The sequence below is a fragment of the Dendroctonus ponderosae genome, unplaced genomic scaffold (genome assembly GCF_020466585.1).
Source record: "Dendroctonus ponderosae isolate FM_Combo_2020 unplaced genomic scaffold, Dpon_F_20191213v2 Dpon_F_20191213_2, whole genome shotgun sequence".
NCBI lineage: Eukaryota > Metazoa > Arthropoda > Insecta > Coleoptera > Curculionidae > Dendroctonus > Dendroctonus ponderosae.
This window is the reverse complement of record NW_026018165.1, coordinates 1,546,967-1,571,921: the sequence shown is the minus strand read 5'-3', so window position 1 is coordinate 1,571,921 and position 24,955 is coordinate 1,546,967. Positions and strand designations below refer to the sequence as shown.

Genomic DNA, 24,955 nt, shown 5'->3' with positions numbered 1-24,955 from the left:
TCGGCGGTGAGGAAAGGGTTTTAGTGGGTAAACAGCTTAGCTGGAGTCCCACACAAACCAGAGCGACAGACCACCAGCTCTGGGAGTGCATAAAAAAGCATTTCCCAAACCTCACCGAAAAAAAAAAGTGGTCATATAATATAATAAAGCAATTAACTATTTTTGAGGTGATTATTTACTATTACTATTTACTATAATGCTGCCGAGAAGCAAACAAAAGACAAATTCTAAATATCTATCTGTTATATAATAGACAAACTCAAATCTGTTTTTATACTTACATTAAAATGATCTTCACACACATGGGCAATAGTCTTCTCAGAAATATCTTTGTGAGCTCTTCGGTATACCTTTAACTATTTTAAACGTCGGCCTTTATCTCATGGCACAAGAATAAATACGTTATCTGACGTTTCACAGCATTTTTAATATTGTTTTTGTGTTGCTTCTATTATTAATAAAGCACAGCACGAACTCTGAACAGTAAAACACCCAGACAATTCAACAACAAGCCGTTTTCGTATTGCCTTTCAATCGAACGACCAGCGCCGTGACGTCACAACCATTCCCGCGCGTTGCGTGTCGTTTCATATGAATGAATAGCCTGCGGCCACAACTTTAATTGTTTATTGCAATTTAAATATTGTGGTTTGAGGGCTGATATTTGGTATGCGCGATTTCTATAGATAGGCAACTATATTAAAGAAATAAAAAAAATGTTCAAGTTCCCAATTCCTGTGTTTACGTTTATGTCTTCCGTTCCTATGTGTCCTACTACGATTTTTGTTCTGTATTGGGTGTTTACGTCGTGTATTACATTAAGCAGTCTGTGGTTTAGCCCGTTTAGTCTCATTAATTCCAGGACATATTTTAAGCGCCCTCTATCAAAATCTTTAGTCATATCGATAAAACACATGTATTCCGGTTTAATAAATTCTAGGGATTTTTCAGATATTTGCTTGACTATGAATATTGCATCTATTGTGGATCTGTTTTTTTTTCGGATGCCTTCGTGTCGTTCTTCTCTTATTTTTATGGTTTTGGTGATTTCCCCCAGAATAGTCTTTGTGAATGCTTTAAGAGCGCTATCAAGTAGGGTTATTCCACGATAGTTTTCTAAGAGTGCTTTCTGACCCTTTTTTTTTAAATTGTATTGTTATACTGTGCACCACAAGCCTCGCTTAATTGATGAAAGATGAATATTATTGGTCTATTAAAATTATCAAGCAAATATTTAATTATTTATGTTGTACGTGATAGAGAGAGAATGTTTAATATAATTTAATATTTTTCTTGTTTGAATTAAATTATTATCATATGATCGAAAATAATAAATTTGACCTCAAACTTTATTACAATCTAACTAGAAAAAATCTAACACGGAAAAAGTAAAAGTGTTTTTATTAAAATAATACGTGACAATAAATCAATTAATGCTAGAGAAAATGTTGTTCGCTGTCAGCTTCTGGTTTCTAATAATATTGAAGCTCTTGAGTAAGTATGCAATAAATTAGAAATTAAACGGATTTTGCCTTAACGATTAATCATCTAATACTTCGATCGCACGCTAAACACCTGCTGGAGGTTTAGCAGTTGTCAACCAAGACCTCATTAATCATTATACAATTCTACATAATCTTTGCTCATATTTAGATCGCAATAGTAATTTATCTGAAAGAGCCAAACCGTGTCGGGAAAACAGTATATTAAATTTTATGCCAGCACTTTCAGACAATTCGGAGGAAGTTGAAACGCTATTTGCTCAGATAATGATATATTGTGGTGCTAGTTTTCTTCTGATAAGATTGTGTGAAACGATCCTGCTATACAAGGCGGATATTTAATGAGGGACAAATTATAGATTGTTGCCGTTCGTAAATTTTGAATTTGCACTCAATTAGATTTTACCGTTAAGCTGTATGTAAGGTGATTCAGGAGAAAATTGAAATATTTCAAGAATGTGTGCAAAACCTTAAAGTAAGCAAAAGACGCTGCAGTATTAAGAATGTGAACTAGAAAAAATGACAAAAATCTATAGAAATAAGATCCGATGATCTTGATGGCCAAGGGTTCGCCTGTGTATTTGAAAAACGTTCTGGATCGATTTAGTTGAATGCTTTCAGACAATTTTTATCCAAAGAGTTCGCGTATCCAAAAAGCTAATATATAAATAATATTTTCTCTTCTGCAAGTCACTTCATCTACACTTTTTTTAGAAGCAATTTTAAATAATTACGCAAGCATGTCATCGTTTATCAATGATGGAAATTAATTATCCTTTCAAATGATTTTTTTATTTTGAGACTGAAAAATGATGTGTAGATCAAGTTGAAGCCTCATGACAGACTAACTAGGGTTGTGGATTTCAATGGTTTTCACAGAAACCGAAATGTACATGTATTGTGTTCTGTATTAGAATTGTTAAAGCCCATGCTTGATAAATTGTCTTTCACAACAATCGTAATTAATAATTCTCTGGACTTGATACTGCCATCTGTATCATCTGTATGCTAATTTATTGTGCAAACAAAAAGAAAACTAAATAACTCAATTTGAAACGTACAAACGTGAAACGTACAATTAACAACATTATCAACATCAACATATGGATATTATTTAACGAAATGCAGGTGATAGTTTTGAATTCGTGTAAAATAATGATTTTGCACTTTTTAAAGAATACATTCTTGAATGTTTTATTCATTTCTTATTGCAAAACTACTCATAAATACACTTTGCGTGTTAACCTGAAACAATTCCAAAAAAAATACTTGCAGCTTCATTGAAAGCAGCAATTTTCAATTTTCAATGTATTCGCGGAGATTCAGGAGAAAATGAAAATATTTGATAGATATTATCTTTTACTGTACTCCTCCGAGAAGATTTATGTTTAAAATTGAAATTTTATCCATGAATTGAATTGAATGTCGTGAAAATTTTGTAAAGGCATTTTATTCACGGGCGGAGCATAGTTTGGCTGAAATAAATTTAGAAATTGTCCCAATAATCATCAATGCATTCTAAATTTCTAAATAATCAGTTGATGATTCAAAAACGCGCTTCCACAACTTTCAAATTCTGTTTTCAAAGGTTTGGCGATTGCTAGATTCGTTCGCTCGACTACCGAGATTACCGGATCTCGCTCCACGAGATTTTCGCCTTTGAGTATGGGTGAAACCGTTGTCTAAGCTTTAAAAATGCATCCAAAAGAAGAGTTACCCGATTTTAGATTAATTTACAAAAATGAAAATATAACTTGTTTCTTTTTGTTCACTAGAAAAATATTTCAAACGTCCGTATTAAAACCAGAACTCATTAAAAAACTGAAATATCTGTATAACTTGGGGTAAAAAGTATCCGGGAAATTTATAGAGGTCTAAATCCAAGCAAAAGAATTTCGTTCCACGTTCACTAACCGGACAAATTTAATACATTTCGAACGTTTGAAATAAAGGAATGGAAAGAAGTGGAAACTCTCCCTCGACTCTTGGATGTCGGTGCTCGTATGGTTTACGCGTATGCTTTACGTAGCACGCAAAGACTGCGGCTATTTTAATTTCAAGCTTTGAATCTGTGTGATTACCGGGCTCAAGGCATTTTGCAATATTATTTGGATTAAATAAAAACATTTGAAAACATTTAAAAATTATTTAACGTTCAAAATTTGATCATTTTTTTGTTCTCCAACCCTTAACCTTCAGGGAAATTGTAACATGCTAAAAATAAACTATGTAAATTAAATTGCAAGCCGGGCGTCTGTTTTGACTAAAGCCAATATAGGCCCTGGGCTGTTAAAAATACCTTTTGTAAAACAGCAGGCAGGTAATTTATTACATGTTACATCTAATCCATGGATTGATGCAATTGAAACTTCGATGTTTTTAAAACAGGGTTTTTCCCTTGGTCTATTTAATGAAATTGCTGTCTTCAGCTTTACACTTTCCTGCTAGAGCCGCTTGCCATTTAATGAAAATATGGCCTAGAAGTCGGCAGGAAAATTGAAAATGAGGATCATTTGCAAAAGTCGTTTAGTTTTAGCACTGTTTGGTTTCTTTCTCAAAAAACCCGCTCATAAAAAATTACATGTTATCAAAAATATGCTTTGAAACTAATTGAATTTTGTTGCTTTCAATATTCGTATATTAAGATTTGTATTGATAAAATGTGTCTGACAGACAAAACACTCCCGTTTTCGTACTCCAACAGATACTTTACTAGAACACCTACAAACGCAACTGAACTAACGACTAAGATCTGAATTTTTTTTATTTTTTTTTATCGCTGATTAATTTATACGAGTGTTGGAATGTGTTAGGAATAGGAATTAATTTTAGAATAAGCTAGGCTAAGACACATATATACTAAACAAGGGCAGAAAGACCGATTGAGTTTTTCTGTAGGAAATAAAGATTATTTATATATATATCTAAGTAAGAATTACTTAGATATACACTTTGAATTTCACCGCAAATTAGACAGCGCCAGACTGTTAAAGAAAAATTCGAAGCGATCAGTTTTGATCCCAACGACAGCCATCAATAATTTTCATGAAGCTCAAAAAACAATTAATTATAAATTTTCTGATAACTCCTTCAGTCGGAAATAGCTCAAAGAACTGGTGGAAACGAAAGGAAAAGAGACTGAAAAAAATTGATTTTGGTAGAGAAACAAATATAAATCAGTGATAAATAATCTTCAGAAATCTACGTTGAGAAACATGTTGAAAAACAAATGTTTCACTCGTATAAACCTGAATTATGTGAATATCACTGAATTAAAATAATTCTGGACTGGATTCCCCACATTTCTTTAGAGAAAGTGTTGGAATGCTCTGGTCGGTCATTTGATTTGAATACTCTGAATTTTTTTGCCCTGAAACATTGCATATGTTCATAAACATGCAGGTCTGCGCCAATATGACCCCATAAAAATAAAACAATTTTTTGTACACCGTGAAATATCTCGTCAATATTAGGAACATTTTATACAATTAAGTTGGTTTCAGTTAGTTATACCTAAAAAATTTTTATCTTAAATTTAGATAACAATTTCTTAAAGTAGAATTTTTCAACAAATACGTGACTTTGTTTCATTTCTAAGCAATTTCTATAAAAAAATTAAACGACATTGAATATAGGATAAATACCTTTCATTTGATGTGTTAATACAGGAGAAACCTTCTGCTATAAATACAGGACAGTTGAGGATGTACATTATTTTTATTCATATGCCTATATAAAAAACCCATCAATTAAGAATTGCTCGCCAATTAAAAAAAAACGCTAGAAAACGTTGTTCAACATTTTTAAATGTGCATCGAATTTTTCCAATAGAATACCATGTGTATGCAACTCTACTTTCGTATACTTTTCGTCGTTTATTTTTTATGTAGAACGCAGTTTGTTGTTTTTCTTTCAACATCAACCACATTTATCGAATTAAGAGTCTCCAGACTTCAGATTATGTCCAAAACATCTTACATTTCTAAGACTCTTTGCAAATAAAAATTCCACATTTATTTTAAAAAAATGTTCACTAGTCCCAAGTGCAAAATATTTTTCATTTCAGCAATTTCCAACTGGAAAAGTTGTACAAATTGCAGTGGGCTTAAGCTTACCCTTTCCATCATCTTCCATTCTTTCCATGTTATATTCCTTTCGTAAGTTACTGAATTCCTACAAACATGCCTTTATACGCTCATATTTTCACACAAATGTTACAGATAAAGTTTGTGGGCTTTGCTCATTCTTTGTTTTAAAAATCAGCGTCAGCTTTCCCTGTCCTGTATTCCTGAATGGCGTATCTATTCAGATTTGTTTTCGCAACTTTATTAGACGCGCTTGGGTAAACCATCTTTCTTGCAGCCGCTTCGAAGAATTTAGTGTTTCCAATAAAGCACTCACTTGAAAATTTTGTTCAACTGCAAATTAAACCTGAAAGTACTTTAGTTGACGCAAATTGATGGAGATCTATTTTGATTTTTAATTAAATAATTTACACAACAATAAAAGCAATAATAAAAACATAATCATGACGAGCTACAATGATGAAATAATAATTATCTGAGTGGAATTTGCGTTGCATTGTTTGGAAAATATTCATTGTGAATCCTGTATGGAATAAAATGTAAATTTTCATTAAATAAATAATTGAATTGCATTATTTACTACACATTAAACCGAAAATACTCAATCTCGACTTAAAAATAAAGACTTATAGGCACCATTTTTGGTTAGAATCCAAAGTGATTTTGATAAAGCTTCTCGCATTTATTCATTCCTCAATTTATAAATCACTGTCAACCTTTTTGAAGCCATATGTTTTCTTTAGATTTGTTTCCTTTATGTTATTAAAGAAAAAAGTTACTTCACTTTATTACTCACTTTACATTATTACTTTGCGTTATTTTCAGATGAATTATAAGTTTATCGCCGCGAGTTCAGGCTCCTTGTAGACGCTGAAAACCACAAATTTTAATAATGGACGGAAAAGCACTCCGTTTTGCAGAATAAAAGTAAGAGCAAAAATGTGTAAATACAAATCGGAAATCGACAAAAAAACTGAGAAAATATTGTTTAGATTTTTAGTAGCATTTTCTAATTTTTTTACTTGATTTCATATGTCTCGGAGTGAATTCTATCAAAAGTCTAAACAATACTTTTTGACGGTTTTACGTTAATTTTTTGAAGATAGAATGAAGAAAGAATTAAGAATAAAATAAATACTGGGAGTGAATTCTTACCAATTTCTATATGACTAGTGACCAGCATTTACTATTTTCAATACAATACCTTTTGCTTTTTGATTAAAACCATGATTTTATAAATGGACAAATTTTAAATTAATTAAACCATTTTCATTGCTTAGTCTACGTCCTCTCAATCATCAGCGAAAATGGGAATTTTATATTATGTTTTGGTCTTTCAACATGGCAATATCAATGCTTTGATGAAAATGCGAACAAAATAATAAATTACAAGTTAATTTTCCGATAGGCACAATGAAGTGGTCGTACTTTGAAAAATTAAATTTACATCGATTTTCAATTTGCCAGTTTAAGAGTGAAGTTGTTATATAGTGGAATATTAGCAGGCGAGTCGTTATATAGGCAAACATTTCCTGTATTTTGTGACTATGTAGTTTGATATTTCTCAAATAAAATTTAATAGTAATAAACTAAAGATTTTCTTGAAAGGATTACGTCCAAAATCGATACATCTTGTTGAAACGAAGTATTATAATTATAAAGTTTATTTTGAGAGTAATTAATTCATTTCAAAGACTGATCAGCAAAACATAATAACAGGGGGAACGATTACTAACAAAATGTATGTAAATATATCCTTAAAATGGTTTTCACTTAATATGCGCCATTGAGGGCATCACGAATTAATTTTCCTGATATTCGCTCGGGGGAATAAGCAAAAGCACATTCTTGATTCCATTTTCAAGCAATAATCTTTGGTAAGTCAAATGATAATAAAATGGATTGAATAACAATGCCGAATTATACATTATATAGGCCGACAATTTGAAAACTTCCCACCCTTAATGAATATCTTTCTTGCAGTTAAAAATATGAAAAATCGGAAACACACGGCAATTTTATTTGCATGGGGGACACTTTAAATTAATATTTTTAGCTGTCTTGTTTCAACCCCCTAGGAGGGGTAGATGCCACCCTTAGAATCTTAAATGGGAATGGAGGTCAAGTGGCACATCGTTTTAAAGGGCGTTCAATTCTCGTTTCACTAGTATCCTACTCTTTGTTGCTTTTAGTGCAAAGGCTTCTGAATAATCTCGTTTTAAAGTTGCAAAAACAATTAAACTTGCCTGCATTGAGATTTTGTTTACACACAAATTATTGCATTAGGTCTCCTTTTAGTACAAATTATTAGAAGAGTAGATTACGCCATTTAAATCGTTGACTAAGGGGAAGAAGATCCAGTTTAAATTTGATTTCTTATTCATTAATTATTTTTCTTCGAAGAAAATAACTTTTTCTTTGCCGAAGACAAATTTGTACAATAAAACCCATTTTCCTGCAAACAATAACAAAGTCTGATTTCCAAGTCCTCTCTAACATTTGTTTTATAAACAATGAATCTCTAACACAGCAGCAGGTTGTTTTATAAACAATAAAGTTAAGATGTCCCCAAAATCCTAATAGTTGTTTTAGCGATAAAAGTTCGTTTTGTCTAAATGGAAATGTTATTAAACAAAATTGTCCATATTGGAGTCACGAAAACCTACATAGTTTTCGAAAAGGAGAAACACAATATCCTCAAAAATTAATGTTTAGACTGGTATTCTTGGAAATGCCATTATTGGTGCTTCAGCGGGACCGTGCTCCACCTCATTATTTTTTTTCGGCCGGACAGTGGTTAATCGAAAGATTGTCGGATAGATGGATTGGCAGGAGACCAATTGAATGGCCTCCAAGATCACGGGATCTAATACTCTTAGACTTCCTTGTTTGGGGACACTTCAAGCCCGTGGCTTATAAAATACAACATGCTGATATTGATGATCTTAAAAGGCGAATTGCAGCAGAATGCTGGACAATGCTAGAGGAAAGTTCGAAAACTTTAGTATTGTTTACAGGAAAATTGACAACCTTTTTGAACAACTTATAAGATAGTGCGTAAGTAGATTCCATGGGTTTTATTGTAGAAATTTTTCTATGGCAAAGACAAAGTTATTTTTCTCGAAGCAAAATAATCACTAAATTAGAAATCAATTGTTTAAACTACACTTTCTTCTTTTTATTAAACGATAGCAATCCTCTTCTAATCATTTGTACTATAAGGAGACCCAATGGAATAATTTTTGTGTAAACACCAACCTGAAAATCAAAATCTGAATGCAGGCAAATTTAATTGTTTCTGCAACTTTGAAACGCGATTATTCGGAAACCTCTGGACTTAAAGCAACAAAGTAGGATACCGTTGAAGAGAATTGAACGCCTTTTAAAACGATGTGCCACTTGACCCCCATTATCATTTAATATTCTAAGGGTGACATATACCCCTCCGAGGGGGTTGAAATTTTTTTTTTAGAAAGAAAAATATATGTGCAAAATAAATATGCTAGTAGAATGTTGTGGCTTAAAGGATCTGAACGTTGTAGAGAGAAAAATGTAAACACTTTAATTTACAAAGTAATGTTACTCAACGCGTGTGTAGTGTTACCACAAATTTTATTTTGTTTTTAGTAATTATTTACTGATTTTTATAATATTTTTTAGAAATTTAAATTAAATGATCTATTTTAGAAAATTTAACGCTTCATTAAGCAAGGTGTCTTGAAAATATTGCTCATTTTTACATAAAAACCTAGTCACACATTGTTCATCCCGTAACCTGATGTGATTTGCAGCGAATTTTGTGCTTTGTGTTTTTTTAATAATCATTATTTCAGTAACACTATATTAATGTACGTTTTTGTTATGTTTAGATTATATTATTACTAGTCACAGAATGAATTATGTACGATAATAATAGTTTAAATTTTCAGTGTTGAGCTCTTGACATAAAAAGATCTAATTTCATTGATAAACACATCAATTAAATGGAAGCAAGGCAATTGACCAAATTTCATCCCAGATTAAATTTACATTCGACAAATATAACCATTTTCCAAACATTTGGCGAACATAAAAAGTACACTTATTTTATAACAATTCGTATTTTAATAACGAAACGTTCAAGCGTCCTCGTTCAGAGAATGTTTTCTTATTATTATTAAAAATTCTTTTGGGCTCCTCCTGGGCCGTTTGGCAATGTATGAAAGATTATATGTATAAGTTCGATTTAAGATTACGATTCCATTTCGAAGGGGAACGATTTAAGAAAACGCATCGATCAAGCTGCAAAGCAGTTCAGGTTGAAACTAAATATTTTTCCTAGCTTAAGAGTTTCTTTAATAGAAAGTTCTCGTATGTGTACGATATAGAATGAAGGTCAGAATGAACAGTTTTCAAAGATTTTTCTTTCAGCTTCCAATTTATAGCTTAAAAACTAGCTATTTTGTAAATATTACTAGTTTTTTAGTAACGTTAGTAATTTAATGATTCTTAGTGAATATAAATATTTACTTAAAAGTTAGCTGTTGAAACTCGAAAAATCGAAAATTAATTAATTGAAATAAGTAGGTTCTAACTATCTTCGTATATGACAGACTGTATAAAAAAACACTGCATGAGTTAACAAGCAATTCACAAACACAATTCGTTTAGTAACTTTGTCGGCTGCTCGTTAGCGTTAAGGTCGAATAAAACTTCCATATGAGAAATATTTGAATAGCGCTATCGCTAGGTTTCGTAGCAGTGATATCCTTATCAAAATGAACTAAACTTTTCAACAGCAACTTTCAGAAACAAAAGCTTGCTTCCAGTAGAAGCTGGGAATCTAAATCCCAAAAAAATTTTTGAATTTTCAAAAAATGTATGTAAAAAAATGTGCACACATTAATTAGCAGAATCAGTACCTTGGGGATAAAATTTAGACTGTCTTACTGTGGTTATCTATATGTTTTCATTTTTTTTGCAAAGTTTTTAATATAATTAAATAACCATTTGGTAAATGATAAAATACAAACTTTTTCTTTAGAATTATCAGTTCTTCCCATAAGAAACTCGCAGAAAAATTTATCAAAGCACTTGCAATAAAACAGTTTTCAAATCTTCTAAAACAATTTTAGTGACAATGAAAAAATGTATGGCTATTTAACAATAGTAGTCACTCAAATAAATGGAAAGTGTCAAGTAGTATCTCATAGAACCTCTGACTTACCGCAGCTATCGTGTTCACTCGGAAACGCGCATTACCGCAACTATGCCAGGCCCTTTTCCGCCCTTTCGGCAAGAGATCCCGCTACGAATTGAAAGGAAAATCCGCATGTTTTGTGTATGAAAATTTGCGCATGATGAGCAACAAGTGGCATTCAATTCACGATGCCAATGTGGCCTTACGTGGGTGCAATTTGCCAAATTTCTGTGAAAGATTTTGCGTCCAATCCGTTCTCCCGAAGTATTTACAGCTCATTTGTTGCATGACGTATCATTTTCAAGTCCCACAAGGCTATTATAGGAAAAGCGTGGTGAGAAAACAACATCCGCATGGATACTTCAATTTACTCGAAGGTGTACCTACGACTATTTTTTGTTAGTTCGATGTTTTGCCATTGATCAACTTTAATTTATATTTTATTTTTTGTACATTGGTTTGAACTTTTTTTATGCAGCTGTTTATACAAATGATTGGTGTAAACATGTTGATTTTTAATTTGAAATCGGTCTAAAATATTTCGGACTTCTGAAGCGAAAAAGCGACAGAATCTCAGATTTTTCAAGTAAAAAAACCGAATTAATTTCTGAAATCAATTAAAGCGCAACATTAAATTAAGAACATTACACTAGTTAGTGTAATGTTAGGTGTTAAGACTGGGAAGTGATCGTGAGAGAGAACAGTCGAAACTCGTATCTCTCTAAACTCCAATGGTCCATTTATGAGGAATTTCTTAAATCGAAAGATACACTTTGAGCTCGAAAGCCCAACATGTGAAAAGTCCGTGTTTAGACGACAAAATTGAAAAAAATAATGAATTCACTCTCCAAATGAAATGAAGCACCAACCTGAAGTTCTCACCATCTGCAGATGACACTCAATTCTAAATGTCCAAAGAATTTGACTAAAATCACACTCAATCCTGATTTTTGCTGAAAAAGTTAATGCTGGGCAAAAAATTTACGTTTCACACAATGAGACGCCCTGCTTTAACAATGTACAGCATCCAATCGAAATTAAGCAGCAGCATTTTTACCACCTGCAGAAGATACTCAACTGTGAACCTGCAGAAAATTTTATTAAACACCCACGTAATTCTGATTTGGATTGAAACTAAGTTAATGCTGACTACAAACCCAACGTGTTCACACACGTACGCACATACACACATTTACACAGACAAATGTCCAACTTTCAAACGAAATTAAGTAGCAATTTGAAATTCATTCATCTGCAGAAGACACCTGTTCTAAACGTTCAGAAAATTTTGTTAATATTGCGCCAAATTTTGATTTTTTCGCGGCAATGCATCCAAACAAAAATGAACGTTTTTACAAAATTACACCCTCTGCTTTAAAAATATTCAACATCCAAAGCAAATTAAGAAACAACTTGACATTTTCACTACTTGCAGAAGAGACTCACATTTGAACGTCCAGAAAGTTTTATTAAAATCGCAACTAATCCTGATTACTGCTAACGAAGTCAATGCTGGCCAAAAAAAAATAAGTTTTTACCCAATTTCGACATGCTATTCTTTAAAATTATGCAACTTGCAAACGAAAGGAGCAAACGAATGAAATTCTCCCCACTCACAGAAGCGCCTTGACTCGAAATTTTATTAAAATCGCGCGTTATTTTTATTTTTTTCTCAACTCAATGCTGCCAAAAATTAACACATTTACACAATTACACGCCATACTTTAAAATCGGCAAACTATGAAACAAAATTAAGCAGAAACTTGAGGTGATCACCATCTGCAGGCAACACTAGACTCTGAGCTTCTAAAAATGTTATTAAAATCACACTTAATCCTGACATTTTCTAACCAAGTCAATGCTGTCCAAAAACAATTCCACACAACAACAATTCTTACTTTAAAAATGCCCAACTTGAAGTTTTCATCACTTGCAGAAGAAACTTGATGTTCAGAAAAGTTTATTGGAATCTTACTCAATCTTGATTTTTTCACACTATTGCCTACAAGCTTCCACTTCCAAAAATCTGGAAAAGCCTGAAACGACTTGCCTTCAGACTCGTTTTTAGAAACTGACGACGTCGTTCTTATGATATAATCACAGACTTTACCTACATCTGCTTATTGAATTTACAATAAGGAAAAGCTAGTGGTAGTTAATTCTAAAAAAATATGTGAGTTTTTAAATATAGGATTTAGAATTTTGCCACTTTTCAGTAATTTTCCTTTGTTTTCAAGTCTAAGCTTCATTTGGTAAGTCTGAGTGATAGTCACATTCGCAAGATAAAAAAATCTGTTACATGAAGCAATTTAAGTGCTTTAAAGAGTCAACATCACTTGAAAGAATGTGTCCTTAAGACCAACAGAATTAATTACTTTCTTGTTGTAAACGTGGAATATTCGATGATTTTTAGTGAATCCTTTCGTAACCGGCTTCTATAAAAGATAAACAAAATTTGTTAACGTCGGAGATTTGCAGTCAAACTTGAGCTCTCAAAAATTGCTCCAAGGCTGGTAATTCGAAGCAGTATCACGAAATTGTGTATACTCGCGAAAAAGGCAATTTGTAGACTTTAAATTCCACGGAGTCTATGTTGATAAAATAAGATGTCCTAAATATCAGTTTACAGTTTTATTAAGTACACTCGTTGTTTGTCCTGTCTCAAAATGTTTTAAGACTGAAAATACCGGTATATTCCCCAGAAGCATGCCTTGAAATCACTTCGTTCTGTTTTCCTTTTAATTATTCAATTTATTATTTATCTCGTTTTGATTTTCAATTTTGCTGTTCAGACACACATATAATTCAGATACTTGCTGCGATAAAACACTTAATTGCTTGTTTGACTTCAATTTGCTTGGTTGACATCAATTTAACACAAGGAAATAAAATTTGTTTGCGTTATAAGTGCGGTAAAACCATATGTGCGTTTTTTCGTTAATGCTAATTTGTATAAGCAGTCGATTTTAAACCCCGCACAATGCAATAGGTTCGGAATTCTACAAAAAAGGCTTGTATTTTATAATATATTTTAATCAAGTCAAATTTATAAAGAAACCTTTGCCAATAGACTGATTATTCCCATTTTAATCAGGAGCAGTTTTAACTTTTTTAAATTTTTTGTCGCAAAAATTACTCTTTAATTCTTCAAGATATTCCAGTTCTGTAAGTTATATTTTCCTTATTTTCTCCATATTCAATCCATGTTTCGGTAGCCATACTAAACTCGAAAATGAATTAGCAATTAGGTTCATAACAATTATATCCAGTTTAACTTCGAATAGAAATTTCCGTTGGTAAACTCTACTTTTTTAAGTAGATACGTAAATATTATTGGCGAAAATTTGGAATATGAATGATTCATTCTAAGCCCTAAAAAGTAAATTCTTCAAATAATACAAAAATAATAATTTTACCTGTTGAAACGTTTGAGTAGGTGAAATCGATCAATAGGTTTTTAGAACGAAAAATTGAATGATGCTGAATTGATTTATATTCCACTTTCAACCCACTCGAAGAAAATAAACAGAACCTGGAAATACGTGAAAGATCTACTTAATGAATACCAATTAAGTATGAAAAATGCATGATCAAATTCCCATTTTTTTATGGTCGGAAGTTGATGAGTAACTACTAAGGATGGTCGGTATTTAACGTAACGTGTAACCTGAAACCGTAGTTACAGCTAGCAGATTTAACCGGTTGTTTTTGGATCCGTCTCATAAACCCGAAAAAGCCGTTCGCAACAGCACAGAACCGATGCGACACCATCGAGCATCTATCTGCAGCCGTTTGCCAATTTAAATCGTTCTTTTTGGAACCGTTTCATAAAACTGACAGTTGAGCGCACTTCGAAACAGCTGCAGCCGTTTGTCGATTAAAAGGTTGTTTTTGGAACCTTCTCATAAAACCGGAACGGCGGTGCGCACTAGCACAGAACCGATGCGACAACGTCGAGCGATCTGTCCAGCTTCAGCCGTTTGCGGACTTAAACCGTTCTTTTTGGAACCGTCTCATAAACCTGAAAAAGTGGTTCGCGTTAGCACAGAACCGATGCGGCATCGTCGAGCGCTCTATCCAGTTGCAACAGTTTCAGTAACCATTTATCAACGGAAAATATGTTGCCTTGATGATTGTGTTTATCACTTTTCGCTTATAAGAATTACTGTTCAGTTCTCCATAATCCATAATCGTTCAAATATGGATCAGATATTAATTCAGCATTTTTAGTCTAGAAGTATTTAGTTATCTGACGTTCTGTAAGAGATCTTAAAAAAATAGATTTCTCTCATAAACTTAGCTCGAAATGTTATATGCCTATAATCAGCAAACTAAGCAGAATGTACACTTGCATTTGAGCTATGACAAAATTTAGAGTCTAAGACATAAATTCCATCACAGTTGAACTGTAAAATAATAAACGTTGTAATCAGAATGTGCACCTGCATTTAAGCAAGCTTGCCATTTGTAGACATAAATTCAGTCACAAGATGAAATGAAAGTTAGTTATATAGACGTTGTAAGGTCGACATATTTTTTATTAATAGTTTTTAGTGGTACCAAAATTAACTCGGATAATACTTCGAACTCAGTAAAAAGCATCTGCAAAAAATTTTCTTTTTAAACGTTAATTAATTTTTAAATGAAAATTAGATTTTTAAATATTTTTGCAAATAAATCGTATATTGTATTAGCTTATTATCAGTTCTTTTGTTCTATAAGCAGGTACTTCTGACCCATGTTCTGTTTTTCCTTTTAGAATATTTTATTTTATCTAAGAGCTTTAGTTACGAATTATTGTTTTGATAAACTAAATCATTATTTGTCATTACTGTTTCTACTATCATCATCATTGAGCATGTTTAATGAAAAATTTTTAAAGTAACATGTTTATCGAAACCTATTACCAACGTGAAACTGGAATATTGTAACCTTGTTACAGAAAAATAACCGTTTATCCCACCTCTAGTAACTACTGTGTAAAAGCAGTCAATGTTTTCTATTATTTTGGTCATCTTTGCTTCATATTCTTGAGTAATTCGTTGAATTGAATGACAAATAAAAAAAAACAGTTAATATTGATAAATTGAAAAAACTGTTTTGATAAAACCGATTTTGATCAAGTAATGATTTCAAACATACAAAAAATCGTAAATTAGATTTTTTAAAAAATTAATAAGAAAATCTAAACGCTATCAGCTCATCATTTAAAGGTTCTCAGAAGGTTTCCCAATTTTTTGTCAAAAACAGCATTTTTTAAGCCATTTTCATGCTAAATGCTAAAATTCTGTAAAAACACCAATGCTTCTAGGAGATAATAAGTCACACTTTTAAAAATATTTATTATCTGGTCGATTTTTACGACTATTTTATATTATCTATCAATGTCGAAATTAACGAGTATTTTACCCAAGTGTCTATCAGTATAACAGAAACATAAAAAAATAAAGACAATTAAATTTTCACATTCCAATTCCCCGTAGAGCTCACTTTTTATACCCCTCTGAAACCGTCAACTTCCCGTCGAGCCTAAAAGTCGCTCTTGGAATGGAACCTTTCCACACCTTAAAACATCAATTCCATCACAGCGTCAAATTAGCTCAAGGCTTAATTCTCTTTATAGGAGTTAAAGCTCTAAAAAGTATTTTCTGGACGTCATTACGTTCGAAGAATACACGTCCTCTACTACAAAGCCTAATCCTAAATGAAACTGAGAGGGCAAATTACTGTGAGAAAGGACCGACCTGGAAAAACAGGCCCATTTCTAATCGAAAATCGATTGAAAATCTTATCTCAGAAAAAAGAGTCAAATGTAGTTTAGTTCAAAGTAAATTAGGAGTCAATCGCTTTCAAGTTCCCTTATATCGCTCTGTTTGTATAAGAAAATTTTATGTTTTTCATTTATAATATTGCTTAAAATGCTTGATTGAGTTTTGATTTTAACATTATTTCATATATAATTAAGTGCCACTAAAAAAAGTTAACACTGTTAACAGCAAAGAACCTATAATCAAAGTAAAACGAAAAAAAAAACGAAAATTATATTGATTTTGACTAGCTTCAAAATGTTCTAAAACGGGCTTATTTGTACTACCATTATTTCATTATTGAAGTAATTATCGATTTAACAATTGGGTCAACACAGTTCGCATGAACTCAAGAATTCTTAATAATTTCTTTTATTGGTAGCGTAGGGAGAAAAATTAAAGAGTTCAGTTCAACAGCTCTGAAAGAACTATTCACACAAGATCAGCAGAAACTTTATAAAATTATTATTATTGCTCAATTTATCAAAATTTATATCAAGAGTGACTAGGAGAAATAACTAAAAATATTTAAAAAAATACATACACATTTTGGCTGGTTCTAAACTGTTCAGTAACTGTAGCAATCATGAACGGTAAGCACTCCTTTCGACAACTGGATATAAAAGATTTGGAGGATTTATATGGAGAGCAGCTGGATATAAAATCCATGGCGAACATGAGAGGAAGTCCAAGAGCCAGAGATATCGCCAAACGGTTTAAGTTAGACGAAAATGATGGCAGAAATATAGATGATCATGATCAGTTTTATCGCGATCACAAATTGTTATTGATTTTGTTTAAGGTAAGCATATTCGAAAAACTATTTCCAGCTCCCGTGTTTTCCACCAAAGTCTTTAAAATCGTTTCAAATGAGAGTTACATTTAAATTATTTTAACAACGTAGCTTTAAATATAAGCACTCAATTAAAAATAGTGAAAATTGCTTGCATTTAAGTGGATGGGAGTTATGCCAGTAGAACGTGGAGAAATTGGAAAAATTACATTCAGTTGGACATCAAAACCGATGTTATATGCCTATGGATTTTACGTGATAACTACCATAGTAGTTCTTTTAGGTAATGTTTGTAATTGTCTGTTAATTTAACAAAACTTCTCACAAATTTCAATCTCAAATGGTTCAATTTATGTAAGTACAATAATTTTAAGTTTTATGTAAAACAAAATAAGTTAATTTAAAATTAAAATATTTCAAAACAACAGTTAGTTTATCAACATACAGGGTGGGCCCACGAAAAGGTCGCACCCCTATTTATGACCCTCCTGGTAGATTTATAAAAAAAACGCTCGACCACGTCAACTTTGATTTTTTAGGGGACATCTTGCTGACTATCATTACATTATACAGGGTGTTTCATGAACAAGATATTACGTCACACTTTGAATTTTTAAATGGACACCTACTACTTTTATGATATTTTTCGATCCTGCCAAAAGTTTGTAGTAAATTTCGTATAGCATGTCCTATACCCATCTTCAACGGTTTCAATTTTATTTGCGTTTGTTGTTGAATGATTGAGGTATTGAGCCGTTCGAAAGTATCGGAGATTGCCGTGTCTATGGCTACCTCTGACAGATTAAGAAAAGCAACTAGTCGCCGTCAAGTGTCACTGTGGGCTTAAACTTGTTTTAACTTAACTTGCACATCTTTCATTATAATGAAATTTTCCATTCGATTAAGAATAGAAATAATAAAACTTTATTTTGAAAATGGAAGTTCCGCCCCTTTATTTAATTAGTTACATCCAGACAAAACTATTAACGATAAGTATGTAGGAAGATTAATCAAGAAGTTTGAAGATTCTGGATCTGTGACTAATATTCTGCACCATCCAATTCGAACGGTGAGAAACAATGCCATTGAAACAGCGGTTTTGGGACACGTAGCACTCCAATCTTCTATCATAATCATCTTCACTGAATTCATGTACAAGTTTTATTTTGTAATGTTGGAATTTGTGACTTTTCAATATTCTTCGTATTGACTTGCGAGAAACTCCGGAAGATGTAACCAGTTGGCGAATACTTTGGATATTGTCAAGTGCTACGTGTCCCACAACCGCTGTTTGACGCTGGTGACACTTGAGGGTGACTCGTTGTTTTTCCTAATCTGTCAGAGGTAGTCATAGAAACGGCAATCTGCAATACTTTCGAACGGCTCAATATCTCAACAACAAACTCAAATAAAATTGAAACGGTTGAAGATGGGTATACGAAATTTACCACAAACTTTTGGCAGGATCGAAAAATGACCTAAAACTAGTAGATTTCCAATTGAAAATCAAAAGTGTGACGTAGTATCTTGTTTATGAAACACCCTGTATAACGCAATCATCGCCAGCAGGATGTCCCCTTAAAACTCAAAGTTGACGTGTTTGAGCGTTTTTTTCTAAGTATACCAGGAGAGTCATAAATAGGGGTGCGACCTTTTCGTTGGCCCACCCTGTATATTTAAAATGATACTTTTCAGATTACTTCGCATTCAGGCAAAGATATTTTAATCGATTAAGAATCAGTAAGGAGAAAATGTTACAGCAGAAATCAGATTAGAATGAAAGCCTTATTGGAAACCATAATAGATTTATCTCCAAAATCAAGTCAATGAAAGTTATGCTAAAATTCAATTTTATATGCAAATTTGCTTCAACATAATACTTGAAGATTTCGCTCGCGCAAAACTCAAATGCTTAAATGTTATAAGAATTGATCGGTCATTCAATTCACTGTATTATTCGATTTTTCTATTTTGCTATTTTGAAGCTTAACTGAGAGCAATTGCTCCTCTGTTTTTTATATTTTCTGTATTGTATAAACTAATTTTATTTTGTTATATCCTGTAAATAATTATTCTATAGTCATTCCTTATGCTTTTTATTTTTTTATAATGAATTTTATGAGTACATATATTATTATAGAATTTAACGTTACTAAAATGTTTTAGAAGGCATAATCATAATCATAAATTTTTTAATACGCGAATAGTTAAAGCTCCATTTGTTTAAAATTTATGTACAGAATATAATTTTCCTCGAATAAAAGTTGCTCAAATATTAAAATTTGTTAAAATTTTGACTTTGATACAGGCTCTTTTTCGTGTTTGGGAAGTGTCTGATACTTTCATTCACTGCTTTGATTCATTTTGTTCATTTGTACCATAAAAACGTAATTTTTTTCGGAATTAATAATTTGTTGCCTCTATTTAAGTAAGTAATCGAAATCCATTCTGTAGTATCGCCTGCATCAAAAAAATGTTTTATTTTTTTTATCATACAAGCGATTAATTGTTACATTGTAATTAAAAATTAATTGATTCATCATACATTAAATCAAGTCTGCAAAATAAACGTTAATAAAAACACGCCTAAACTGTGTAACTTGTATGTGTCGCAATTTATCTTTGCCTCAAGAGCAAATCAGGACAAAAACCGTTTAAAATGTTCGAGTTTTTGGATTTTACAGTTGGATATGAAAGAGTGGATATTTTGCTGAACAAAAGCCGAAAGTTTGACGAATATATTTACGCAATTATTTTCATTGTGTTTCTCGTACCGCATTTTGTCGTTCCCTTTGTTGGATGGTCGGTTGCTCATCAGGTGTGTGATTACAAGAACAGCTGGGGAAGATTTCAGCTCAACTATTACAAAATTACAGGTAAAACTCTTAGAGAAATATGGCTCAATCGACTGTTGATAAATCAAACACTGTGCACATAATTTCCGACGGCTGTATAGAATGGCAAATGTAAAAAAGAAAAGAGTTTGCTGACTTTTTAGCAAATAAAATGCAGAGACGGAAATGTCACGTAATTCATCAAGGGTTTAGACTAGTTGTATTTATTTTCGCCCGAATAATCAGATCTAATTGGTTACTTAGCAGCCGGAGGATATGCGATTTCTAATTTCAAAGCTCAGAAATGCACAGTATCAACAAGCAAACAAATCATTCCCGTTAGAAATTGCATTGCTCCTAGTGAATACTGTTTGACTCTATTTCTTTTTTATTAAAATTTATCTCTTGTATATGCAGGCCGCGACCTAGAATTTCCTTACTTGAGTACCCTGATTGGTACTATCAGCTTAGGATGTCTGTTTCTGGCAGTCAGTTTTCTGCTATCCCTAAGTACTTTGCTGGATGGATTTGCGCTTTATCACACTATTGGATATCTTCATATTATTACAATGATTAACATGAACTGTGCTCTTTGGTACATTAACTGCAGAGCTATAGGAAATGCTAGCACCGGCGTAGCAGAAAGCTTTAAGAAGGTATTTATTGCCGATCCAAAAAAAGATCTATACCAGCAACGTTAACAATATCAAACAGATGGACAAAATAATCTCATATTTTCCTTTTAAATTAACAATACCTGAAAAGTTTTCGTTCTAGGATATTCACAGCTACTGCGTAGCTTATATCATCAAACATTACAGAGTGCTCTGGTTGGAACTGAGCGAGATTTTGCAAAAATTAGGAAATGCCTACACTCGAACTTATTCTTCGTATTGCCTGTTAATGATGACTAACATAATCATTTCTGTGAGTGGTCTAAACACACCTATAGAAAAAAGCATTAAAAGTGAACATTGTTGCAGGTTTATGGTTTCACTTCTGAAGTGGTTGATCACGGTGTTAAATTCACTTTCAAAGAAATGGGTCTACTGGTTGATGCCATTTATTGTTTTACTCTCCTCTATATCTTTTGCGACTGTTCCCATCAAGCATCGGCCAACATTGCCGAAAGAGTTCAATGGGCGCTAATGGAAATTAATCTTAATCAAGTCGATCATGCCACAATCAAAGAGGTGCCAAAACCCTTAATAGTTGTATTCGATTTTCTTACGCACTTGTCCTTACATTCAAAACTTTACTGATAATCAGCTTTTTTAATATTTCCAGATACAAATGTTTTTAAAGGCCATTCACTTAAACCCGCCCAAAGTGAGTTTGAGGGGATACACGGTTGTGAGCAGAGAATTAGTAACGGCTGTAAGTATTTAATAATTACTTATTAAAAAAATCAGAATTTTATGTTTTTTTATTCTACAGAGTGTCCCACCGAGAACCGCCGCGGTCGATATTTGACAAAGTATAATTAGGAGAAATTTGAAAATTTGACAGAATGCCGAAGTCATTGGGGGCAAGCGATCTAAAATATTTTCAAGATAACCACACTTCCGGTTATACTGGAAGTTGGTATCAACTTGCTTATTTTAAACGGATCACCCTATATATTATTACATTTTTAATATCTACTCCAAATTCTAAATATATTTCAAGTATAATATCCTATACCCAAGTTTGACTGTTTTTGATATACACTGATGGACAAAATCATCGCACCATCCATAAATTTCTAAGAAAAAATATTATAAATTCTAGATACTTATATCAAAAGTAAAATTATTGTTTTTTAAATTAATATGAGAATGTTTTCGAAAGAAAAATTAAAACAAAACATGAATCACTAGTTTATCATTAAATGGCGTGTATTGCCGCCTCTAGCTTGAATAACGTCCCTCAATTGCCTTGGAATGCCATAAATAAAAGTTTGTAATAAATGATTGCGGTATGTTGTGCCATTCTTGAAGAACCGCATTTTCCAGTTAAGCAAAGTTCTCAGGAGTAGGATCTCGTAATACATAAACCAGAAATTGTAAAATCTCTTGAATGTACTTCTGGGAAGTTAATGATCTTCCTCGGATCACCACAAGGTCTGTACGGGCCTCCAAAGAAATGTCACCCCAAAGCATTATTGAGCTACCATGGAAAGCCCGTTGTGGAATCATAAATACTTTTCTCTTGGTCTTCTCCAAATAAAAACTCGCCCATCCGAATATTTTAAACCCACTCTAACTTCATCAGTAAACAAGACGATCTTCAGTCATCCAAATCCCAATCCACGTGCTCTCGAGCAAACTCAAGCCTAGCTTGCTTGTGGGCTATGATTAAGAGAGGACGTTTTGCGGGATGTTTTGCACTCAATCCGGATTCACTGAGCCTTTTTCTTACCGTTTTGGAAGAAATTGCAACATTTCGAGCATTTTACCGATTTGTTAAAGCTTGCAGTCGTATAAAACGATCGTCCACTTGGAACACCCAACATTCGGGCGACCTCACGTTGGGAATACCCTTCTTCCACCAAGGTGACAATTTTGACGCATCAAACTCACTTAAATTTCTTCCTAGGGACATTTCAAATCGAATACACTTTAGTTACACATAAGTTAGGAAAAACGAAAGAAAATTGAAAACAGCACCACACTTGCTTAAAACAATGATGAGATGTTGCAAATGACACAAAAGAAGTAGAAACTTGCATTAGAATGAATAGAAAGGGACCAAAAACAATTGGTACTGAAAATGCTACTATGATTCCGTTATTTACCAGCCTACCTTTGGAAAATGATGCTCTAATTTTGTCCATCAGTGTATTAGAAATTTTATGAAAAAAATGGCAGTTGCAACAACTCGAATAATTATTCATTTTTCGTATGAGGGAATATGTGCTACTTAATTTGAGTCGCATTTCTTGCTCAAAAGGACTTACTTTAATGGAATTTCTTTCAAATATGGCTGTAAAGTCACGTAAACCCGGAAACAGTCGCATATAACTCGGTAAGTACGCATTTTACAGAAAAAAATTAAACTATTTAATTAAATAAATTTGTTCGTAATGAAATTTGGTCCGATATTCGTAGTTTTGAAAAGTATGCTTTAAAATGCTCGAAAGTGCAAAAAAGTGAATAATTTTAAATTATTTATTTAACAATACAAAATTAACTCGATTACGCCATAAATTTAGAAAAAAGTATTTGACTGCAATACACAACCAGAGCCGCAAGGCCGATTAAGATCGGACGAACAGTTTTGACAATGCAATTGTTGAATACCACCTGCAAATTTTTTTTTTATTTTCTTCTTTTCTCAAACTAATAAATATGTTTTGCGCCCGGGTTTTTACACCTTTTTAGAGCCTTAAGGTATCATTACAATTGCTATATCAACCATTTTTCAATTTTGGATAACCTTTTGAGCGGTTTTGAAAAGTTTGAAAATATTGGCTTTCAAATAAATAAGCCTGCAAAGCGGGATTAGCCTGTACAGAGGTATGTTTATTAAAGTGGGAAAACATCGGAGTACTATTTTTCGATACTTTCCGATTTTTTTTTATTCGCAAATCCCGCTTTACAGGCTTATTTATTTAAAAGCCAAAATGTTGAAACTTTTTTAAAACCGCTCAAAAAGTTATTTAAAATTGAAAATAGTTAATATAGCAATTGCATCTGATAGTTTAACGGTCCAACAAGCTGGCAAAGCGCGGGCGCAATAATATATATAATTTTGAGCCTGGTACAAAATTTAAAAAAGCATTTTAGGTAGATTTTTTAACAATTGCATTATGCAATAATATGCACAAATTGTCCTTTAGATCTAATCTTGCGGCTCTCGTATTGTACTGCAGTCAAGCACTTTTCTCTAAATGTATGGCGTGCTTGGGCTATTTCTTCCTGTTTATTACCTACTTTTTTGCAATTTCGATCATGTTAAAGCGAACATCAAACGAAATCTACAGATATCGGACCAACTCTATCTTGTAGAAAATTTAATTACGAACAAATTTACGAGTATACTTTTTTCTCTAAAATGCATACTTACCGAGTTACATTCGATTGTTTCGGGATAAACTCGATTTTCGCATTTTTTTTCACTTTTTTGTTGTTTATACAAATAGCACACCTTTTCAACCAGACACACGTCGATATTTTCAATATATCATTCCCGAACGATTCCAATAGTTATCTATGTTACGTCACGTTAAAGCCATGGCAAACTGTAACCCTCCTGGACTAAAAATGAATAACCTTTTCCAGATGATAAGTACGATTGCAATTTACCTCATAGTACTTCTACAGTTCAAGATCAGTTTAGTCAACATGAGAGGATGAACAACGTATCAAAACCATATTCTACACAAGTCTGGTGTTTATCGTTAGGATTCTTCTTCCTTCAATGGATTTACAAATACTTCAAACGAATGCTAATCTGGAAAGGAAAGTTTTTAGTAAAAAAATATATTGCATTGTTTTGCAATTAAATACCTTCACGTAAGCTATGTAGTATCGGCGATACTTCTGGAAGGAAAATGAAATCACCATACACTGTTTTGTCGAAAAATAATTTAATAAATCGCTGAAAATTATTTCGTTTTAACTTGCAATGAAAATCCTGGACTGTTAAATTCACGTTTGTGGCAAATCAAGAAGAAATGTAAGTTTCCAAAATTTTTATTATAAACAGCAATCAGTTGAAGCTGAAATGTTAACGCAAAATATTAACTTGCTCCAAATTCTTATGTGAAATGTT

The 24,955-nt window shown here is 32.5% G+C and overlaps 1 protein-coding gene and 1 long non-coding RNA gene across 2 annotated transcripts in view; one reads left to right on the top strand and one right to left on the bottom strand.

The window, feature by feature from the left end:
* LOC125503380 overlaps positions 1 to 534 on the bottom strand; it is a 3,534-nt gene extending 3,000 nt beyond the window's left edge. The window contains exon 1 of the long non-coding RNA XR_007280802.1: positions 282 to 534. This is a non-coding gene — a long non-coding RNA (uncharacterized LOC125503380). The remainder of the gene's footprint in view (positions 1 to 281) is intronic.
* Positions 535 to 17,113: 16,579 nt separating this feature from the next.
* Positions 17,114 to 24,955, top strand: LOC109538187 (gustatory and odorant receptor 22). Its single transcript, XM_019905314.2, has 8 exons — positions 17,114 to 17,375; positions 17,529 to 17,649; positions 20,051 to 20,242; positions 20,618 to 20,856; positions 20,978 to 21,127; positions 21,184 to 21,393; positions 21,488 to 21,577; positions 24,463 to 24,955. The coding sequence occupies exons 1-8, from the start codon at positions 17,160 to 17,162 to the stop codon at positions 24,535 to 24,537; spliced, it is 1,293 nt and encodes a 430-aa protein (XP_019760873.1). The 5' UTR covers positions 17,114 to 17,159; the 3' UTR covers positions 24,538 to 24,955.

Coding starts and splice junctions, on each gene's coding strand:
- LOC109538187 (XM_019905314.2), top strand. CDS start 17,160: ATGAACGGTAAGCACTCCTTTCGACAACTGGATATAAAAGATTTGGAG. Junction 17,376..17,528: donor TGTTATTGATTTTGTTTAAG/GTAAGCATATTC, acceptor CTTGCATTTAAG/TGGATGGGAGTTATGCCAGT. Junction 21,394..21,487: donor ATCATGCCACAATCAAAGAG/GTGCCAAAACCC, acceptor TAATATTTCCAG/ATACAAATGTTTTTAAAGGC.